The 20,509-nt window shown below is 38.3% G+C and overlaps 4 protein-coding genes across 11 annotated transcripts; 2 read left to right on the forward strand and 2 right to left on the reverse strand.

Annotated features, from left to right (window-relative positions):
• Positions 1 to 132: 132 nt before the first annotated feature.
• LOC120008125 (GPI ethanolamine phosphate transferase 3) lies at positions 133 to 8,200 on the forward strand. 5 transcript variants are annotated; one of them, XR_005470298.1, is made up of 22 exons: positions 133 to 777; positions 882 to 916; positions 1,009 to 1,130; positions 1,399 to 1,488; positions 1,583 to 1,702; positions 1,814 to 1,897; positions 2,431 to 2,508; positions 2,910 to 3,035; positions 3,112 to 3,201; positions 3,754 to 3,789; positions 3,893 to 3,948; positions 4,430 to 4,574; positions 4,894 to 5,335; positions 5,430 to 5,521; positions 5,645 to 6,194; positions 6,430 to 6,565; positions 6,698 to 6,739; positions 6,985 to 7,153; positions 7,261 to 7,344; positions 7,444 to 7,715; positions 7,784 to 7,862; positions 7,972 to 8,200. XR_005470298.1 is itself a non-coding variant. In XM_038858648.1 (20 exons), exons 1-20 carry the CDS (start codon positions 467 to 469, stop codon positions 7,585 to 7,587), a joined length of 2,952 nt encoding a protein of 983 aa, XP_038714576.1. In that variant the 5' UTR covers positions 133 to 466; the 3' UTR covers positions 7,588 to 7,910. The 5 variants fall into 5 exon arrangements, 3 of the variants coding, with proteins under 3 accessions (XP_038714576.1, XP_038714577.1, XP_038714580.1); XR_005470297.1 differs by having other exon boundaries at positions 7,784 to 8,200; XM_038858648.1 differs by lacking the exon at positions 7,972 to 8,200 and having other exon boundaries at positions 7,444 to 7,910.
• A 145-nt stretch (positions 8,201 to 8,345) lies between these two features.
• On the forward strand, positions 8,346 to 11,645 carry LOC120008127 (UPF0301 protein Plut_0637). The gene is made up of 3 exons (XM_038858656.1): positions 8,346 to 8,867; positions 9,974 to 10,098; positions 10,769 to 11,645. The coding sequence occupies exons 1-3, from the start codon at positions 8,630 to 8,632 to the stop codon at positions 11,438 to 11,440; spliced, it is 1,035 nt and encodes a 344-aa protein (XP_038714584.1). The 5' UTR covers positions 8,346 to 8,629; the 3' UTR covers positions 11,441 to 11,645.
• LOC120008126 (probable serine/threonine-protein kinase At1g09600) lies at positions 11,576 to 18,081 on the reverse strand. 4 transcript variants are annotated; one of them, XR_005470299.1, is made up of 9 exons: positions 16,472 to 18,081; positions 15,565 to 15,849; positions 14,708 to 15,025; positions 13,921 to 14,148; positions 13,217 to 13,317; positions 12,606 to 12,996; positions 12,120 to 12,326; positions 11,787 to 11,898; positions 11,576 to 11,703 (listed from the first exon to the last, which is right to left on the reverse strand). XR_005470299.1 is itself a non-coding variant. In XM_038858654.1 (8 exons), the coding sequence occupies exons 2-8, from the start codon at positions 16,994 to 16,996 to the stop codon at positions 12,126 to 12,128; spliced, it is 2,049 nt and encodes a 682-aa protein (XP_038714582.1). In that variant the 5' UTR covers positions 16,997 to 17,131; positions 17,795 to 18,081; the 3' UTR covers positions 11,820 to 12,125. The 4 variants fall into 4 exon arrangements, 3 of the variants coding, with proteins under 3 accessions (XP_038714582.1, XP_038714581.1, XP_038714583.1); XM_038858654.1 differs by lacking the exon at positions 11,576 to 11,703 and having other exon boundaries at positions 11,820 to 12,326; positions 16,472 to 17,131; positions 17,795 to 18,081; XM_038858653.1 differs by lacking the exon at positions 11,576 to 11,703 and having other exon boundaries at positions 11,820 to 12,326.
• Positions 18,082 to 19,443: 1,362 nt separating this feature from the next.
• On the reverse strand, positions 19,444 to 20,304 carry LOC120007924 (ethylene-responsive transcription factor ERF019-like). The gene has a single exon (XM_038858413.1). It carries the CDS (start codon positions 20,278 to 20,280, stop codon positions 19,651 to 19,653), a length of 630 nt encoding a protein of 209 aa, XP_038714341.1. The 5' UTR covers positions 20,281 to 20,304; the 3' UTR covers positions 19,444 to 19,650.
• Positions 20,305 to 20,509: the final 205 nt, after the last annotated feature.

The following is a 20,509-nucleotide window of genomic DNA, read 5'->3' on the forward strand; positions in this document are numbered from 1 at the left end:
TAGTGGGCTAGGGCATTGGTGGCTTAGCGGATGTGACCCACAGGACCATTGGCTTTGGGCTGGGCTCATTTTTTTGTGTAAGTGGGTTGGAAAGAGCTGGTCCATACATGGAGTATCCGTATCCCCCAAGCTCTACACGACTGCACTTCAGTTCACGCATCTGTTCGCACCAAGACCTTCCGTTTCTATTACCTGAAAAAGAAACAATTGAAAGCATGAAGCTTAAGCTCGACCATTAAGCCACAGGGAAGTTCTTCGAATATATCAACTCTATTCTTAGCTTTCTATGAGAAATTACGATTCTGCGAGAAGGAAGCCTCAATGCCCAGGAGCATTCGATTTTGATAATATTGCGAATTACAGTGAATTTCTGTTGTGATTTTCACTTGAATACTGCGTTATCGGAATTTCGGAGCAATTATGGCCATGATCAAATGCTTAATTGCTTAGAGAGCTTGCAATACTGATGGCTAAAGCGGATACAAGTGAAGATCGAGAGAAGATGGGGACTCAGAGTAGAGGGAATTGGAGTTGGTTTTTCTGGGCGATAATGGTAGTGCACTGTGTGGCAATACTAATATTTACGCGCGGGTTTTTGTTGACTCGAACGGAGCTTCCCTACCACAGTAATTGCTCTGATATCCGCAGTTCCCCCTGCCTATTCGATTCTGATACAAATCTCAACAATAACAACAATAACCAGAGCCGGAGCGATCAGTTTTGTTGGACCAGACCTGCAGTGAATCGCCTTGTCATCATCGTCCTTGATGCGCTCAGGTATTGCATTCGTTTCACTTGAATTATACGCTGTTAGAGCCGTCTCCGATTTTGCAATCTCCTATTCCGTTTTGTTTGTTTCGTGTTTTTCTTTCGTCTTCTAGGTTTGATTTTGTTGCTCCCAGCACGTTTTTTGAAGGTTAGCATTTGAACTACGCTGAATGTTGAGTGTTGAGTTTGTAGGATTGAGTAATTACTGTTCTTATTGATTATGTGATGTGTTTTTGCTAGAACCGAAACCATGGATGGACAAATTACTAGTGTTACAAAGGCTGGCATCTGAACGAAATTCATCCGCTAGGATTTTCAGGGCCATTGCAGATCCACCAACAACCAGTTTACAGCGTTTGAAGGTTATTCAATTCCTCTCTCTTGATATCATCATTGACCGTTGAATGTCATTGGCCTCACTAGCTGTCTATTAATCATGCAGTTTTTTAAACCTCTCATTCATGGCCACAAATTTTGTTTACCTGTACTTTTACTGCCCATAAAGAAAAAAATAATAATTCTGAAGGCATCGAAAGTGAAAGGAAGTTGGTCTGTCTTACGTCTATTCTCTTGTAAGTCACGATTGTTAAATGTTGACAATGTGCTACATCTGTATTATTTCGTTTTTAGGGTTTGACAACTGGTGGATTGCCTACTTTTATTGATGTTGGGAATAGCTTTGGAGCTCCAGCAATTGTTGAGGACAACTTGATACATCAAGTGTGGTTTCTAATCTCTTTTCACTCCAGGCCAAACTTTCTTGTGATACACTAGTTCCAGTTGTGGTGTAGGTCTGATATTGTGCTTCATGCAGTTGGTTCTTAATGGAAAGAAGGTAGTGATGATGGGGGACGATACCTGGATTCAGTTGTTTCCTCGTCATTTTGCAAAGTCTTATCCCTTTCCATCATTTAATGTTAAGGATCTTCATACGGTATGCAACGCTGAGATTTCTAGTACATTTTGATGAAATAGTATTTTAGTTTTCATATCCTACTTGTAAACTACTTCTGCACCTAGTTTTTGTGATACTTTTTTATCCCAGGTAGACAATGGATGCATCGATCACCTTCTTCCTGCCTTGTATGAAGAAGATTGGGATGTTCTCATTGCACATTTTCTTGGCGTGGTATGACTGCAAAGCTTTATTTCGCTTGATGATTTGGAAAACTGTGACAGTGTTATTTGTTTGTGTACACATTTTATTCAACACTGTGATGATATTAGTTTAATGCTCCCTTTTGAATATGATTATAGGAGATCCGGTTGTTCATTATATAATGTTTATCTAGAGTTATATTACAAATATTGATCCATTTTTCCAGTACAAACAAAACTGTCGAAAGTAATTTCCAAGGTTTTTGGCCAAAGCGTAATCAGTGATTGTTTCCTGAAAACAATTTTCCATATGATATATCGTCTCTCGACTATTGAATTTGAACAAACAATTTTCCATATGATATATCGTATCGCGAAAGTTAAAGTCCTTTTTATTGTAATATTTTATTATTCTGTTAATTTCTATATATATCCCTAGGGATACAATGGCAACTTTGCTACTTCATGAAAACTAGGTTTGAGACACAATCAAGCGGCTTGTTTGGAAAAATTTTAGGCAGTATCTGTTAAGGGAATGTAATTTTCTTTATTGTCCTTGTTCAGGATCACGCCGGTCATATTTTTGGTGTCGATTCAATGCCAATGATAGAGAAGTTGAAGCAGTACAATTCAATTTTAGAGGTAAGCCTCTACTCATGCATTTTCCACTTTGTATTACACTTAAGTTGACATTTTTCTTCCTTGAATTAACACTGATATACTTGGAACATTGACTGCACTGCACTTCTCAGACTGTTTAGTTTATATTTCTTTATCAATTGCCTTGAAATTTTGTTCTGATCTGTGTGAGGCACATGTGGTTTGAATACGGGCTTTTGAGATTAGTGGGATTTCTGTTTCTTCTTTTCATGCCGAGTTTTCTTTCTTGAGGGCCATGTGACATGGCATAGATCATTTTATTACTTTAGAAGTTTTACTTCTTACTTCTGCAGCTATTTCTTACACATACTTATGTAAAACTTGAGGATAAACTTATTTTGTCCCCTTGTTATACCTTTTAATTGACTAGTAATTTGCTCCAGAGAGTGATTGGTGTGTTGGAGAGCCAGTCTGGACCTGGCGGCTTACATGAGAATACTTTTTTTCTTGTGATGGGTGATCATGGTCAAACCTTAAATGGTGATCATGGTGGTGGGGGTGCTGAAGAGGTACATTTTTATCTGGTCTCTGATTTAGTATCATATGTGAATATTTGATTGTTCTAACTTAGTTCATATTATGCAGGTTGAAACATCAATTTTTGCCATGAGCTTTAAGAAGCCACCAGCACCCACACCATCTGAATTTGATTCTTCATTTTGTCAACTAGATTTGGTATTGTTTCTCTCTCTCAATGAGCACATATACTGCTGGCATTGAGTGATCATTAGGAGAGATCCACTGTGTTGTGATGAATTTCTTTCGCACTTATGTTCTAAAATAGAGATCCCTTGTTATTTCTATCTAATGTGCTACCAAAGAAAACAAACTGAACATGAGGCATAAAAGGGGAACTGGATAAAAGTGACTGCCGCATAATTGATATGACATGAATGCTTTCATATCGTCCATCATGGCTATGGTCGCAATTAAATTATTGCATTGTTGCTTCAAGAGCATCACCTATAACTACCACATGATCCACCACTTGCGTGGGCCCCTGCCAATTTCTTCATTTTTATTTTTTTGGCCTAAAATGGACATAAACTACGATATTTCGTATTCATTGTGTTTCAAACTATTTATGCACGAGATGCTGTAATCTCAAGGTAGTCAGTTTGATGGATAAGCGCATTAATATCAGTTTTTTATGATGCTTTGAGGGCAGTTGTTATTTAAGTTTCCTTAAGTGTGATCGCATTGCATCTTTCTTCTTCCAACTTTCAGGACCAGAAGAACATGTGCATCGGCTCTGTCCAACAGGTAATAAAGCCAACTATATTTTTTTGAATGGCATATCTAGGAGAATCTTTTCTGGGGAATCGGATTATCAGTGTCTCTAATTTATTCAAGTTACTCTATGCAGCTTGATTTTGCGGTGACAGTTTCAGCACTCCTTGGTGTCTCCTTTCCTTTTGGAAGGTGCCGTGTAAGCTTCCTTTGCTTTTAAGTTAGTTTTACAATGGATTGAATTTGACAACATTCTTATTTTAAAAATCTTTCAGTGTCTCAAATAATCTCTGAGCAAGTAAATAAATATCAGGTTCAATACTTTGATGCATTGAGTGTTCTGGAAGAATTTGTGTGTGAGAGATGGGTATTCTTGTTATAGTATTAATCCTGATTGCTTAGCTTTGAATTCAATGTATTATGCTGACTAATGAGTACTGCAACAAGATTGTCTACATTAGTGCATATGTGAACTAGTTCCTAGTTTTCAAGTTTTTTAAAAGGAATTGTAACATGTTTGAAATGTGTTGGTGGTTTATATGGTTTCATTATGCATTTGGCTCTCTTGTCATTAGATCATCACATGTTGCTGTTCCAATTTGCCACCATGATGGGCGCATGTGGTTTCAAGGATTTCTAATTTCAGTAACACTCGAGACTGATTTCTTTTCAGCATTGGGCTTGTTAATCCAGAGCTATATGCTTTAGCTGGTGGTACATGGGATCTGAAGGGACCTACAAGTAACTGCCAAAAACAGTCAAAACTGGGGGAATGGATGGGCAATTATGTCAATGTCCTATGCATAAATTCTTGGCAGGTACTCATTCTTTATGGACGATAAAAATCATTTATTGACATAATGAGGAAGCCGCCAGCTTTGCTCGGTTATATATTATCATGTCTAGAACATTGGGTAAAATGCATTTGCATCAACATTAGCTTTCCTTGTGATCAAGTAAAAATATTTTGCACCACCTCTCCTTTACTACCAAAATCATCTGGGGGATTAATTGTTACTTTCTCAAAAGATACATAATGTTGCTTTTATGACACTATAGCTTGTTTCTATTTGTAACTTTATGCCTTCTTTTTTTTATTACAATGTGTTCGTAAGGATGAAAAATATTATTGTTTAGGTGAAAAGGTATATTGACATCTACTCAGCTTCATCAGTCATTGGATTTTCTTCTGAAGACTTGTCGCAAGTGTCAAATCTGTATGCTCAAGCAGAGGAGGATTGGTCATCTACTAAGAGATTGTTATTACCTGAACATGAAAGCTGCAATGCATCTAGTACTACTTTTAAAAGACAAATTGATGCTTATTTTAGCTTCTTGTCAAGTGTTGCTGAGCTGGCACGCTCCAAATGGACCGAGTTTAACTTAGGGATGATGGCTGTTGGATTTGGGATTATGCTAATCTCCCTGTTCATGCATTTCTTTGCAATTAAGATGGTCAGCAAGTCCAGTGGCCTTTGTCTTCCCTCATCTGTGGATTCTGACTTTCCCACTTTATTCATTTTCACTTTATTTATGGTGATGATTCGTGCCTTGAGCTTCCTTTCGAATAGCTATATCTGTAAGTTTTTTTGTCCTCATATGGTTTCATGAGCAAGTTTACCATCTTGGTTCACTCCTGATTCTAATCTAAATTGTGTAAATTTCAACATCAGTGGAAGAAGGTAAAGTAGCAAATTTTCTTTTGGCTACAACTGGCATTGTCAGGCTACGATATTCAATCAGAGAAAACAAGAGGCTAATTGAAGTAAGTATCAGTAACCCTTTTAAGTTACTAATCGCTATTTCTGTTTATTTTGATAATTTGCAGATAGCATAGCTGTTCAATATTGTTTTTATTGTCCTAAGATTTTCTGATTTTTGTTTGTAGGCAGTTGCCTTTCTTCTGTTGATTTCCATTCTCAGATTTGCTATTGAAGTTGGGTTATCAAAGCAAGCTGCCACTTCTGCGTTTATGAATGCAAATCCTTCATGGTCAATTGGGTTTTCCATTAGCTATCATTTATCGACTTGCATAGCTGAAATAGTGTCTATACTAGCATTAATAGTATTAGCATGCATGCAATACAAGACTGTTGCTGACAGGGTTTGCTGCGGAGTGTACAAATATGTTATTGTGGCAACTATCTTTAGTTACATGCTAATAGCAGTGCATTGGGCATTGGAAAGTAACTTAGTTGATTTTGTTCTGCTCCTTCAAGGAGTCAGAAGAAATTTTATTCCAAGAATAATATATGCTATTGGATTTGGGCAACTACTCTTACTGGTGTTGGGCCAGCTCTTGGAAAAAGAGACGACTTTAAATTGTGCAAGGAGCTTATTTATTAAAACAGTGGCGATGCTTTCAGCCTGCAGTTCCACAGTCATTATTCTGTCAGGAACACAAGGTCCCTTGATTGCTTTGGCATGCATAATTGGAGGTGACAATTTTTCCTTGGCCTATGTTTTTAATACAAGTTTCTGTCTCGCTGTCGACAATTTTACTTCATGCTATTATTTTAGTGACTTTTATATGCCTCATTTGTTATTTGAATTTGAACTTTACATTGTTGGTTGAGTTCTATAATGCTCCTATGGTTGCTAGGTATAAGGAGCATTGCAATGGTTTGCTCTCTTTAAAAGAAGTCAGCATAACATTAGAACTTCTCTTGCCAGGTCATTCCATAGCAAGGTTGCAAAGTGTAGAACATAATATGAAGGACAAAACACCTGGAATTTCAACTAGCAATCCCTTAAGTGTGATCCAGTGGAGCCTTTTAGCTGTTTGTCTGTTTTTCTCAAGTGGTCACTGGTATAAAGTTTGCACTTTACTTGGCGATATGTGTCTACTGATTTTATATAACATGAGAATTCAATTTAGTTCATTTCAATCAGATTTCTCATCTGTGCACTTCTGTAAATCATAACCTGTTTCTATCTTCAGGTGTGCATTTGATGGCCTGCGATATGGTGCTGCATTTATAGGGTGAGTGATGGGCATGTGAGCACATACTTATATGAATGGTTAGCCCAGCCATTCATCTAATGATGCAAAATCCACTTTTTTTAATGCATGAAATTTAAAGGTGCTTCATGCGTGACTCTTTCCGTCTTTTTGTAACTTCTAGAGTATTATTATTGTTAGCTTAGTTGGGGGTATATCATCAGTACATGATACTGGTAATTTTGATAGCTTTGACACAAATAATTTATTTTTTGTTGATTGTTCAGGTTTGATGAATTTGTCCTTATTCGCCAAGCAATCCTTCTTACAATAGATACTTTTGGATTTTCTCACATCCTTCCAGTATTTGGACTTGCATATCTTGTTTCTTGCCAAGATTTGTCGGGTCATCAGACTGACCAGGAAAAATTTCTCATCTTCATGAAATTAACTCAAGTAAGTTATTACCATGTTTGCCCTCTTGTCATAATTTCTCGTGTCAGTAAATACGAGTCCTGCTAGGTTTGATCAAGCTTCAATCAATGGGCTGATTTCATCTGCAGATGTATATGATATATGGACTCATAACTGCCACTGCAGTCACAGCCACTGTTTTATGTGTTACCCTTCAAAGACGACACTTAATGGTAAGTGGCATCCTTCCCCCCAAAAGTCTCTGTTCCGTTTCTGACCAATACGTGCTTATCTGACCTGGTTTGTGGTTCAATTGCTCCCTTGCCTGGCAGGTATGGGGATTATTTGCTCCGAAGTTTGTTTTTGATGTGGTGGGTCTTATCCTTACGGACATTCTAATCTGCTTGGCATCAACCTACTATTTCAGTCAAGTGAAGAACCGTGATGTACCTCAAAATCAGATTACTGAAAAGTGAATGCTTAATAGGAGAATTCTCCTTTTTTTTTGACTAAAGAAGGGGTGACAACAGATTAAATTTTGCTAGGGAAAAGAAAAACTACAGATTTGTTACTGAATGCAGTTCCAAGTTTGGCTTTATAGTTGGTAATGAAATTTTGTATACTTTTCATGATGCTGTTCATTTATTTATCATGCAATGCCTCTGTTTGCAGGTTCTGTGCCATTGTTGGGGTCTCTACAGGAAAGGATTTCTTTTTTTATATTAAAGGATATGATGTGAATCTTTACAATGTAAGCAGTAGTGCCACCAGTGTTTCCTACAGAGATTTGATTTTCTATAATTTATGTGGTGCGGACTGTTTTGGCGGTCCAAAGTTTACGAATATTCAACTGTTTGAAGGGTACGTGTTGCTTTAGAGGTTCGAGGGTTACGCCTGCCCATTTAGCTATTTGAAAGGTATGTACGTATGTGTTGTTTTAGCACTCCAAGGTTTATATCCATTGAGGTATCTCAAAAGTATGCAGGGTATGAGTTGTTTTAGCAATTCAAGATTTACGTTCATTCAGCTATGTAGAAGATATTCTAGACTGGATGGTTTCTCGATTAGCAAAAGTAAAAGATTTCTCTATTTGGCAACTTCCTAATTGCTATGTTGATCCAACCAACATGAGTAGAAGTGCATATTTACCAACATCAGTAGAAACTAGAAACCAGTTTTCAACGGTTCATGGGTCGACCAGGGCGCGCGCTTCTACCTCATACTCACAAACCTAGTCTCACTACCCTGCGCCGATAACTCACAACATTAGACGTGCTTGTTTTCACACGTGACACGTGCGACACAAATAATTCAGTTAAAAAAGCGATACGAAAAGCATATTCGCCCTTCCTTGCGAGAGTCCTTTTCATTTCTTTCTCTGATTTGTTCGACATCCGTTTCGATCACTCACTCACTCTCCTCTCTAGCTTTCTATCATCTTTTTCTAACGGATTTCCTTTCTTGAGAGAATAAAATTTTTCCGGGAAACAATCAGGTACTGGAGGAGGGGTTGGAGAGATGATGGATCCGTGGACTATGCATGTCAAGATCGCAACGACGACAACTCCAAGCTCCTTCTGGCTGAGGAATTCGATTTGCGAGAAAGCAGTTTCGGGGAATTTGGGGAGAGTTGGCGTGTTTGAGATCGGGGTGTCGAGGCGCAGCTGGCTTTACTCTTCTGGGAGTCGTTCATTGGTCGTCAAAGCTATGGGCAAGAAGAATAATGGCAATTCCTCCTCCTCCTCCTCCTCCCCTGGTTAGTTCTTATGTGATAACTTTGATTTTGTTTTTCTGTGACGCAATTGGTGGAAATTTTCAAATTTGTTGAATTTTCAGTTCAGCGTCCGCAAATTTATCGCTTCGCTCTGTTGAATTTGACTATTCTGCGCTGTTTTTTTACTGAGAAAGCGAGGGGAGAAAAAAAGAGAAAGCTTTAGCGTTTTTTTTTGAAAAAAATGCTCCTGTGCTTACTTTCACCTACTTGTGTAATATATTTGTAATGTCATTTTCACCCAGAGATAATAACTTTTGACTTTTTTTGGCCCTATTTGGTTCCTGAGGAAGTTGTGCGATTCTTGTCATGCCAATCTTAAAATTTTGAATTGGGTCTTCTTTCATTTTGAGTTCTCCAAGGATATCTGAGAAACTGATTGATTGGTCAGGAAAGTTATTGAGAAGCATATAATGTTGCTTGAGCAGACCCCCAAGAGGAAATCTAGCCAAACCATAGATCGTTAAATTGGCTTCTTATGGTTGCAGAAAATCCTTGACCCCACATTATATTATGTTTATCAAATCTTATTTTTAGCTTTAGTTTGAGTATTAAATTTGGCAACAGATATAACTTAGGCTTCATGATGAATGGAATGGGGGTACTCAAGTATCGATGCTGATGCTTGGTTGCCACCTGCATGCCTCTTGTTCACTTTTTTTTATACGCCTACTATGTGGCCATGAGCTAGTCAACTTCATTGTAAAGCAGCATCCTGAGCACTTAGCTACGAATTGACTTGAAATGGTAGAATTTAAATTCACACTTTCTAACGGATTCTCCTTTGTCTCATTGCTTAGAGTTTGTTTGGGTATAGTTGAGCTGAGAGAGCTAGGAAATTGCTTAAAGATGACAAAGATGCAGATATTTTACTCTTATCCTTGCAAATATTTGAGATGATCTGTGTTTTCGATAGTAAAAGTTGCAATTTATTCTTGGTTGAAGATACAATAAAGTACTACTGTGGAATAATTGCAATTGATCTAATTTTTCTTGTGTTATGTGGACTACGACTGTCATCTATTGATTAGCTGTTTAAGCTGTCATCTTTGCTCTAACTGCAAGCTATCTCGATAATAACGTAACTGCAGGAAATAATGATAGCGGGAAGAATTCTCCGGAGGGCAATAAATCTAATGACCCTGCTTCCCCCAAGTCCCATCATATAAGCCTGGATTGGAGAGAATTCAGAGCAAATTTATTTGCTCAGGAGAAGGTGATATGATTCTCTCCTGAATGTGTTGACATTAATTTTTTTTCCCCGTTTGTCATTAAAGGTATAAATATAATAGTGAGGATGATTTATTGTTAATTAAGTTTACAGTAGGTCTCACCCTTCTCCAATCGATATTATTCTATAACTTTGTATGCAGTTTCCTTATGGTATTATATGATCTTTATGGAAGATCCAAACCCTAACAGGGTTGTTTTTATTAGCTTTTGCCCTGCCTAGATTTTGTTGGTCCTGACTTCAATGGTCTAGGTGAATGTAAAATGGGTGTCTGCTAGTAAAACCAAATTCTCCTTAATATCTTAAGGAATCCAATGATTCCTACTGCTGTCTATAGCTTCCAGATTTTTCATGAAGCATATAATGACAGTGAGTTGATAACTTAGGCTAAGTTCCTCTTACTAATGTCTCTCTGCTAGGTCTTACAGATTACCCATTTTTAGCAGTTTTATTAGCATTTTCTATTGATTTCCACCAAAGGTTAATCCATATCATTGTAGTTTGGCGGGCTTATAGATTGTGACAACTTTATGTCCTTGGTGTTATGGTGAAAAGGCTCTCCACATTCTTATGGATCAAATATGACAAGTACTTTAGTGAGAATTTGGAACCTCTGTGGCAACACTCATCTAAATTTACTTAACATTTTTGACAGGCGGAAAAGTTGGAGCTCAATGCTTATGACAAAGGCGGCATGCCAGAGTCGAAACCTCTCGGACTGAAATGGGCCCACCCTATTCCAGTACCTGAGACTGGCTGTCTACTTGTTGCCACTGAAAAGCTTGATTTCATTAACACCTTTCAAAGAACTGTTGTTCTCCTCCTCAGGTCTGGGACCCGAAATCCACAAGAGGGGCCATTTGGAGTTATCATCAACAAACCACTTCACAAGAAGATTAAACACATGAGCCCCACTAATAATGAATTGGCGAGTACTTTTGCTGATTGTTCTGTACATTTTGGTGGACCTCTTAATGCAAGCATGTTCTTGTTAAGAACAAGGGAAAAGTCGAAGCTTCCTGGGGTTGAGGAGGTGATGCCTGGCCTGTGTTTTGGTGCTCGAAACTGTTTGGATGAAGCTGCAGAATTGGTGAAGAAAGGGGTACTTAAGCCTCAAGATTTTAGATTTTTTTATGGTTACGCTGGATGGCAGCTAGATCAGTTGAGGGAGGAGATTGAATCCGATTTTTGGTATGTGGCTGCATGTAGCCCTAATTTAATATTTGGGGGTCCTTCCAGCTCTTCTGAGAATTCGTGGGAAGAAATTTTGCAGCTAATGGGCGGGCATTATTCAGAGTTGAGCAGGAAGCCTAAGCAAGACATGTAGGTATTAATGTATTATCAACCGAAGGGTTTTATATGAATCACAAAACATCTTTGGAATTGAAGCAAGCTATGTAACCAGGATTTTATGAAAGCTAAATGTACAGAAAAATACTGACATTTGTAGTCAGTATATCTCCCTCTTTTTCCTATTTTTTCCCTGTTACAAACTTTTATTATGTCTTGTATCTGACTGAAGAATTTTGTCATCACTTGAAACCCCTTTGTCTTTGAATCCAGTTCAATATCTCCTCTTAAGTTTAAGAACTGCAGTAATATATCCTTCAACAGGTTATTATTGCCAAGGCATAAACATATTCCCAAAGTAGACAATATGACAGCAGAAATACCTGTACTTCCAACTTTTTAGTTACAGTGAAATATGTAGAAAGAAAGTGGATATATATAGGAGGCTTCAGCGAGATCTTCCTCTTCCTCTATACATAACTCCCTGTCCACAAGCTGGCCAAAAAGAAAATGCCCACAAGATCCTTCACTTAAAAATGTTTGAAAACAAAGCTCACTACACATCCCCATCCCATTTAAGATGATCACCTCGTAAAGATCATATCACCACTATGTAAGGAGATTCTCAGTGGGATGAAATTGTAAAAGCAAGTGGAGGAAAGAACTACATCTTAGGATAATCTCTTCCTTACATGCTGATGGAGTTGACAACTTACATGATATTATCGTTCGTATTTTCCTCGATTATGTGGCTGAACGTAAACTGTATCGAAGTTGTTGTTGGTCCCAGACTTCTCAAGACGTGCTTTCCGTACAGCGTGTTGAATTTGCCTCTCATGCTCTTTGAGCAAGTCTTCTATGTTTCCCCCCGGGGGCATCAATGGTCCAGAGTAATGGATTCTGTTTTTCTTTGGAGCATACCCCTGACATGACAAAAATGCTATTCAGAACCTGAGCACTCTAGGAAACGAAACGAAACGAAACAAAACTTTCTAAGCAAAGATGAAAGGCATGCATCTAAACGTGATTATAACACAACTATATTTATCAGGAGAATTATCCAAGAGACGTGGAAAGAGACAATGGCAAAGAATAGAATCGTGCTAAACTTATTGCTTTGGATGAAGTTGCATTCCTTGAACGTTGTATATACTTCATAAAAAAAAAAAAGAAAAATATATTGAAAAGGTTAACATTTTTACCACTGCAAGTGCAGAATCTTTGATGAACAGTCTATCATCCTTCTTGTGAGAGGATGCAGACAACTCCATTGCTGCTTGAGGCATTTGATATCTATGAGCCCTCAACTCTGCATTATTTCTTCCCGAGCCAACATTCTTATTCCATGATGATCCGACTACACTAGGATGAACCATTGAATTGGAATGAGAGTAACCATTCTGCAAAGACCCTCTTGGCAGCTCAATTCGAAAGCCAGAACCACTGTCCTCCTGTAGATCATATTTATGACTGGTACTTGTAGTTTTTGGCTGTCCCTGCGCGACGAATTCTGGAGTCTGCGCTCCCTTAAGATCTCTTGAACCCCTTCTAACAGATTCAGGTCCACGCCCTTTTACAGCTTCTGCTTTACGCCTGAATTAAAAATATAAAACGGGTAAGTAACACCGAAGAAAGGAAAATTTGTGAGACATACATGTATTCCGATACATCTAAGCAACCCGCTGAGTTTGACAGGCCAGTGAATTCAATCCTTCCCTTAAGCTACGTGAATTGGCTAAAAGGTGGAAATCTGACAATGACAGTTGAAAATTAATATAGATTCAGAGGACAAATAAGGCCAAAAGCAGTTTACCTTCTTGCTTCCTCATCACGAAGCTTCACATCAAGTTCCTTGCTTGGAGGATATTTTGGTAAACTTGATGGATCACAAGGAAGGGGCTGTGTTCTGAAGAACTGAAAAGAAAATACTATTAGTAAGCATGATTAAGCAATGCACAATTAAATATAGCATCAGTTTCTTTATTAATCAGAATTTGGACATGGGTGTATCACACATGAGGGGGACCGGGGATATTTCTCATTTAAGTAGTGGGTAATCTTATTATAAGAAAAACTTGGCCATGCAAGCTTAACATAACAAGAGTCACTCACACACAAAGACGATGGAAACTGTTTGACATGCAGTGTTCATTATGCTAATCCATCCTATTTTAACTTTATTGAGAGTAAAAAGCTGACGAAATTTTGTATCTAAAGGGTGAGCCTCCCTTGATTTTTCACAATTGTAGGTCGTAAAAATCTTCAGAATTTTTGCAGCAAGAACCTTATAACTAAGGAGAGAGAGCGCAGAAAACAGAAGGATATAATGTTTTCCACTGATAAAGAAGTCTGAATACTCGTTTAAAAACATTGAAGTGATATTTATGGTTTGCCAACACCAAAATCCCAAGGACGTGATTTCAGTTAAGTTGGTGATGAATTTACAAAGCAAAGATGGTATAAAAAAAATAATCTAGAAGCCATATGGTATGAAATGGAAAAGAAACTTGAAAGTACCTCACTTCTGAGTGCAGAAGCAACAGTCCCCCGATTCTCTGGTTCCATTGCAAGGAGTTTATCAACTAGAGCCAATGCTGAGGGAGGAAACTTTTTAAATGTCTCAGCAACACAACGCTTGTATGGGTGTTGAGGTTTGAAACTAGTTGCATGTGGCAATTTACTCTTTTGCCAGTAGTCCTGTGAGGGCGAACCACAAAGCTTGAATATTTTATGCATTTGCTCCACCTGCAAAAAACCAATATAAATGTTATAGAAAATATTGCAGATGGAGAGAGTTCTCAAAAAATATATGTAAGACTTCTACTACAGAGATATATGAGGAAAAGCAAAATTAGGATCTCACTAATTGGCATGGCAATTGAAAATAAAGAAGGAGATGATTGAAAAATGCACAGAAGATAGTGACCATTTTGGCGTATTTTACGTATCCCCATAATTAAAGCCATGTGCATATAAGGCAGGAAGGAGCTTGTAAAAGTAAATAGGAAAACACACAAATGAGGATATAAATTCCTCGACTGTAAAAGACCATGTTTGTTCCCAGCCCCAGGAAACGTGGGGAACGATGAAGGAAATAATAAATTAATAATTGATGATCGAAGGAATTTGACAACTGATTTTGTCCATATGATAATGCAATCAGGAAGATATTTAAGCAGTCAATAAAAAGAAAGAACCTTCAAGTAACCATTGCTCAAAAGTAAAATATTGTCATTAAAATGTTTTGCAAGCAGAAGCCCATGAGATGCTCCAGCAACAAGAATATGAAAGTGAAAGAAAGTACCTCCGTTCTTCCAGGCATAATAGGCTTCCCAGCAAACAACTCTGCCAGGATGCAACCAGCACTCCACAAATCAACGGCAGGTCCATATTCTGTAGCACCGAGCAAAAGTTCAGGTGGTCTATACCAGAGAGTTACAACACGGCTAGTCAATGGCTGATTCTGATCGGGCTGATAACATGTTGCCAGACCAAAGTCTCCAATTTTGAGGACTCCATTGTCGTTAACAAGAAGATTTGAACCTTTGATGTCTCGGTGTAGAACACCACGACTGTGGCAGTGTTCAAGCCCACAAAGCAATTGCTGCATATAACATTTGATCTACAAACCAAACAAGTGAATATCCTTAGACCCACATTAGTTATATGACAACAAGCGTGAAAGTTAAAATGCTCAACTTCATTTAATTTAACCTTTGTGTCTTGATTTACAAGTGCTGAGAGCATACGTCATTTCTGAACATAAGGTGAGGAAAAACCTCACGCATAGTAAAAGAAGTAGATAAATTAAATTAAAATTGAAATTAAGGTGTGAGCAAGAGGTAAGGGAAAAGTGGATTCAAGAACTCGATCGTAATAAAATATTCTCCCCCCCCCCCCCTCTCCACCCCCACACCCTGCACTCTTGCCCCCTGCCAAATGATTTTTCTTTATTAATATGTTAAAAATCATTATCTTATTTCTTTTACTTCAAGCTAATCATAATGAGAGAGAAAAATTGAAAACAACTAATTAAGTATTAAACCGAAGATTTCCAGCATTTCATTCAAATCTTACTAAACTCCATAGGTTCAACCCCATGCATAATCAACTTCATACAATAAAAGTGGGGCCCAAAATGTTATGTGAAGGAGGAAGTACCTGTGCTTCAGTAAACTTGATGGCACGTGTTGCTGCAAGTCCAGCAAGGTCATGCTCCATATACTCAAAGACGAGGTATAAGCTACCTGACATCCTTGAAGTGACTAGACCCTCCAGCTTCATAACATTTGGATGGTCAAGCTTCCGTAAAATATAGATTTCCCGAGCCATGAAGCGGACACTTTCTGGATCCATATTTACAAATCTCACCTTCTTCATTGCAACAATTTTACCAGTTTCAAGATCACGAGCTTTATACACACTGCTGTAAGTTCCTTGTCCAATCTGCATATACATCATTCCACTTTAGATTTATGTATCAAATGGTCACTAAGTAATCAGCACCAACAATTTCAACATAATAACTCTTCCAAGTAAATGGCTTAAAATGAAAGAGTAAACATAAAATATCTACCCCACACAAAAAAATATGTTAATCATAGAACTTCAATGCAAAACTAAGATATTTCTTCATCTATTCTACCAGCACTTAAGCCCTTGACATTAAGAATGGTCATTAGTGTCCCTTCCAACTGATCCCCTTTAGAAACTCAAGGGTGGTCCTAGTTCACAATAGCATTTTACCATAAATACAACAAGGACAGAAAATCGACCCTAGTTATTCATAAAAGCTTGAGTACACAACAATTTATGACTTTTGTTAGAGATCAAATCAATTGCAGTTAACCATGAAGCTAAAATTTCAACAGAACAAAAGAGTTTCGCCCAAACAACAATAATATTCAACACTCAAGACCGCTTATCAAATGCTAAACAGAAAAGTAATGTAAATTGCTGATTAAGATAGCAATGAAAGAACAAATGACAACCCAAACAAAATCTGAAAAGACAAAACAAAAGTGCAGCAATAAGTTGCAAAGAGCAAGGAGCTGTTATAAGAACCGACTTTCTGTAACTTCTCAAAGGAATCTGCCCGTCGAGGCACCCACCCTTTGATGGCTTCTCCCGCGACTGAAGTTAACCAAGATGGCCATCCGGCTACAATTTGTTCCCCTTCGGCACCATGAGGCATGCTTACTAATCTAGTCATATGTGCTTGCTCTCCACTTTCTCCCAAATCCATTGTTGCCCGTCTTTGGTGATGGCCTTTTGTAGGCCTATGGACAATTGTCATTTTCTCCTCTCCCCCTTCCAATGGAACACGAACAGATCCCTCATTTGCCTTAACCACCGAACGCACAGATCCATGCTTGCTTCCACCTACAGTAACTACAAACTCGTCTTCTCTCTTTGAGGGGGCTGGGGCAATCAATTGCACAGAGGATTTGCTTAATTCCTTCCCTCTCTCATTCTCATTGACTACATCGTCTTCGGCTGCTCCTTTTGAGCAAATGCAGCCCATAATCTCTCTGCACAATCCCTTCCAGAATTGGCAATGTCCACGAACTAACCTTTGCAAAGTTGCAACCATTCAGCAAATGGGTATCCAAGCAGATATCCCGGGACTTTCAGGTCCATCATTCCATCCAATTCGCACAATTAGCATCGCATTTATATTAGAATTCTCAAGCTGCACACCCTCTGTTTCAACCAATATCAAATCATCCTACAAAGAAATCAAGGTATTTTTTTCCTTGCTGTTCCCAAAAACGCCACTCTGTATCACAACCCCAATGCCCTTTAATCTATTCGAAGATTCCAATTTGCAAAATATCAATCTTTCAACAAAAGGGTGGAAAGGAGCTCAATATGAAAGACAATTGTACCAATAACTCTTATAATGGATTAGAAAGATGAGGTCTTTTTATGTAAACAAATCGAAACACAAGTACACAATTGATAAAAATTGCCAAAGAGAGAACTCCGTGATAGAATGCGTTAAAAAACCAAAAAACCAGACTCTTTTAAGGATGAGGCAACCAAAAACCCAGACCAGAAATCCTAACAATTGACACAAAGAACAAAATGTGAATAAACTTTCCGGGAAAAGAAAAAAAAATAGCCAAGAATTCCAGATGTTCTTTAATGCAGGAATTCTGGCCAGCTTTTCTGGGTTACAGGGTTTTTCACTGGTATTTTTACCAACCAAATAACTAAAAAAAAGAAAATAATCTTCTGATAATGTAATATTTTGTGTTTCTCCTTTGTATCGCGAGAGGGCGATAGATTAGAAAGTGAAGGACAGACAGGACATTAATGGAAAATCCATAATTAAAAATTCGACAACAAATATTGAAAAATAAAATAATGATTTGAAAAAGAAAGAGACTTAGTCTAGATATCGGAATGTTGTGTCGTGATCATCGTGCTGCCAATAACGCCATTTGCGGATCTGTAAGTTGGGCACGACAAACGCGCGATGCCGAAGATTTTTGGGTATTTTGACAAACTGTGATTTTACGATGCATTGTCTCTCCTCCCCTTCCTTCACAACGGCTCACCCACTTCCTTCCCCCGCCCCTCTCTCCGTCTCTCTCTCTCTATCTCTAGCGCGTAAGAGAGAAGAGACTGAGAGAAGAGAGGAAGGGAAGTAGCAGAAAATTTCCAAACGCAAGAGGAAGGTTGGCGTAGACGTGCAGTGGTGTTATGTTTAGGGGGTCATCGCTACGCGGCACTACCCAAGTCAAAACTTCCTCTGGACATGAAAGGAAACACCTTGAAAACCAATCTCTAACGACCCTTGTAATAATAAATAGAAATTTTTTTATTGATTCCATTACAGTACGAAAACAATTTGATTGAACAGATTCGATTTCCATGATAATTTTATCGTTCAAATGGATATCCATGGAGCTTATGATGAACGAAAGTATCGAATGACAAAGGATGGTACTCTGAATCTTAGTGTTGGGTGAATTATCAAATGATAAAGGATAGTACTCTAAATATCACATCGTCAAGAGAAAACCGGTCTAAAAAATAACCTCGGGAGGGACGGTCTATTACAGTCTCAAACTCTCAAAGAGGAAGGCAAAACTTGTATTGGTTGGGAGGAGGGATCAGAGACTTCGACTGATCAGCGAGAATGCGATCGAGACTCATGGGTGCAAATCATGTCATGATCGCTGACGACAGGTAAGATCGAGCCAAAATCCATCGAGAAACTAACATCTTGAAATTATAGGGCGTGAGAGTTAAACTTGCAATTTGGAATTAGGGAGGTTGAGAATAAGTCAACTCTGTTTGCACAATATGAATTATAAATGAAGTCAACACCCACATAAACTTATAATCATTAACCATTGCTTTTAGATTGCAGCTAGCTATAGATCGAGCGCCCTTTAATGGAAGTTGGTTTGTGTAGTGCACAACCCAAATGCTTTCACATGATCGTAATGTGTGTATGTTGGTCCAGACCATGACACCTTTGCCTACAAATTAAGAGACCATATTTTCATAGTCAGAAACCTCCAACTTGCAAGACTTTATTCACCATACCTGGTAAAACTAGGTCGGCAAGAATAGATCCGTATCCTCATCTAATACCAGTATTACTTTTATATTTGGTCAAAGTCATGTTGAGTGGTGTATTTTCACCCCTCGGTGGGCTCATATTAATTACACCCTTCATAATCGATTGAGTCAACAAATTAATCAAAGGATGATCTGAACCAACACCCCCACTTGCTCTCGTGTGGAAAATCTTGGATTAACAGCTGCATGCTTTACATTTTTCAGTGTGTAGAGAAGTTGGACCTAGTCCTGCGTACTTAGTAAAAGTGGATTCAATAAGACCAACAGACTGGTTCAACTTTGTAACTCCCATATCATAAGATACTTATATAATTGCTACAGTTTCACAAATAGGTATAGGTTTTAGTGATAAGTTTGGCCGATTACGTTTTGTTATGCACTATAAATACGGAGAGATAACCAATTAAAATATCGCAAGGTGATTTCAATGTAAAACTCATCATGTCCTATAAATATTATCGTAAATACTATAATTAATTCAAGGTGTTTTGAAAAAGAGTGAAGCGATTTGAAAAGACCTCAACAACATACAATAATCAATCAACAAGTGTATAATATCATAATGCCTCCATAACCATATATGTGTATATATATATATATATATATACAACCAATCATTCAAAACCCAGTAGAGATTGACTATATATATCTCTAAAGATAGTCTTCAACAGAAATGCTCAAGGTCTCACCACATTCACTCCCTTGACCTAATGTCCATCTATAATCATCACCAGTACCCCATAACCCCATCTCCAAATTACCATGATGATTCACTCCACCATGACTAAAATTACTACTCCCTCCCTCCTCAACCTTCACTTCCTTCTCTGTGGAGATCATTTGTGCATCAATGGCCAGCCCAGCGTCAGAAGCCACTCTCTGCACTGACCTTGGAGACATGTCCGTCCTAAGACCAGCCGGCAGGGTCGTCGGGAAGTTAAGGCCGTCGATAGAATCCGGTCCTCGTAAGCAAAAGAATGCAAAGTCATGTGCCACAGCAGCAGCTTCGGGTGATGAGTATGAGCCTAACCAGAGCCGTTCTTGACTGCCCGGAACCCGGATTTCCGACACCCATTTGCCCCATTTTCGACGCCGGACTCCCTTGTATTTCTTCTCTTCGGCTCTTGAATTATTGCTTGTGCTGTGGCTCATCCCGTAGAGGTGAAGGTGAAGGTGAAGGTGAAGGTGAAGGTGAATGTGGTGGATAGAAAATAATTGCGGAGAGCGCGAGAAGGGGTTTATATAGGTTGAAGATTTTTGGAAAGTCAAAGGACATGACATGTAAGAGAAGTGTGTGGCTTTTCTTTGTTATTAAAATATGTTTGACCAATATATTTGAAGTCAAAATTTTCAATGGTCAAAAGTAGCGAAAATCTGGACCTTCTTTTCTGAAATCAGAAGGGAGAAATAATTACGTAAACGAATTAATTTGGACGGTGCTTTTATGAACAAAGTTTATCCAAGTTGGCTAATGGAATTGTTTGTGAAGACTAAAAATCCGACAATTGTT

Source organism: Tripterygium wilfordii, chromosome 10 (assembly GCF_013401445.1).
Source record: "Tripterygium wilfordii isolate XIE 37 chromosome 10, ASM1340144v1, whole genome shotgun sequence".
Lineage (NCBI taxonomy): Eukaryota > Viridiplantae > Streptophyta > Magnoliopsida > Celastrales > Celastraceae > Tripterygium > Tripterygium wilfordii.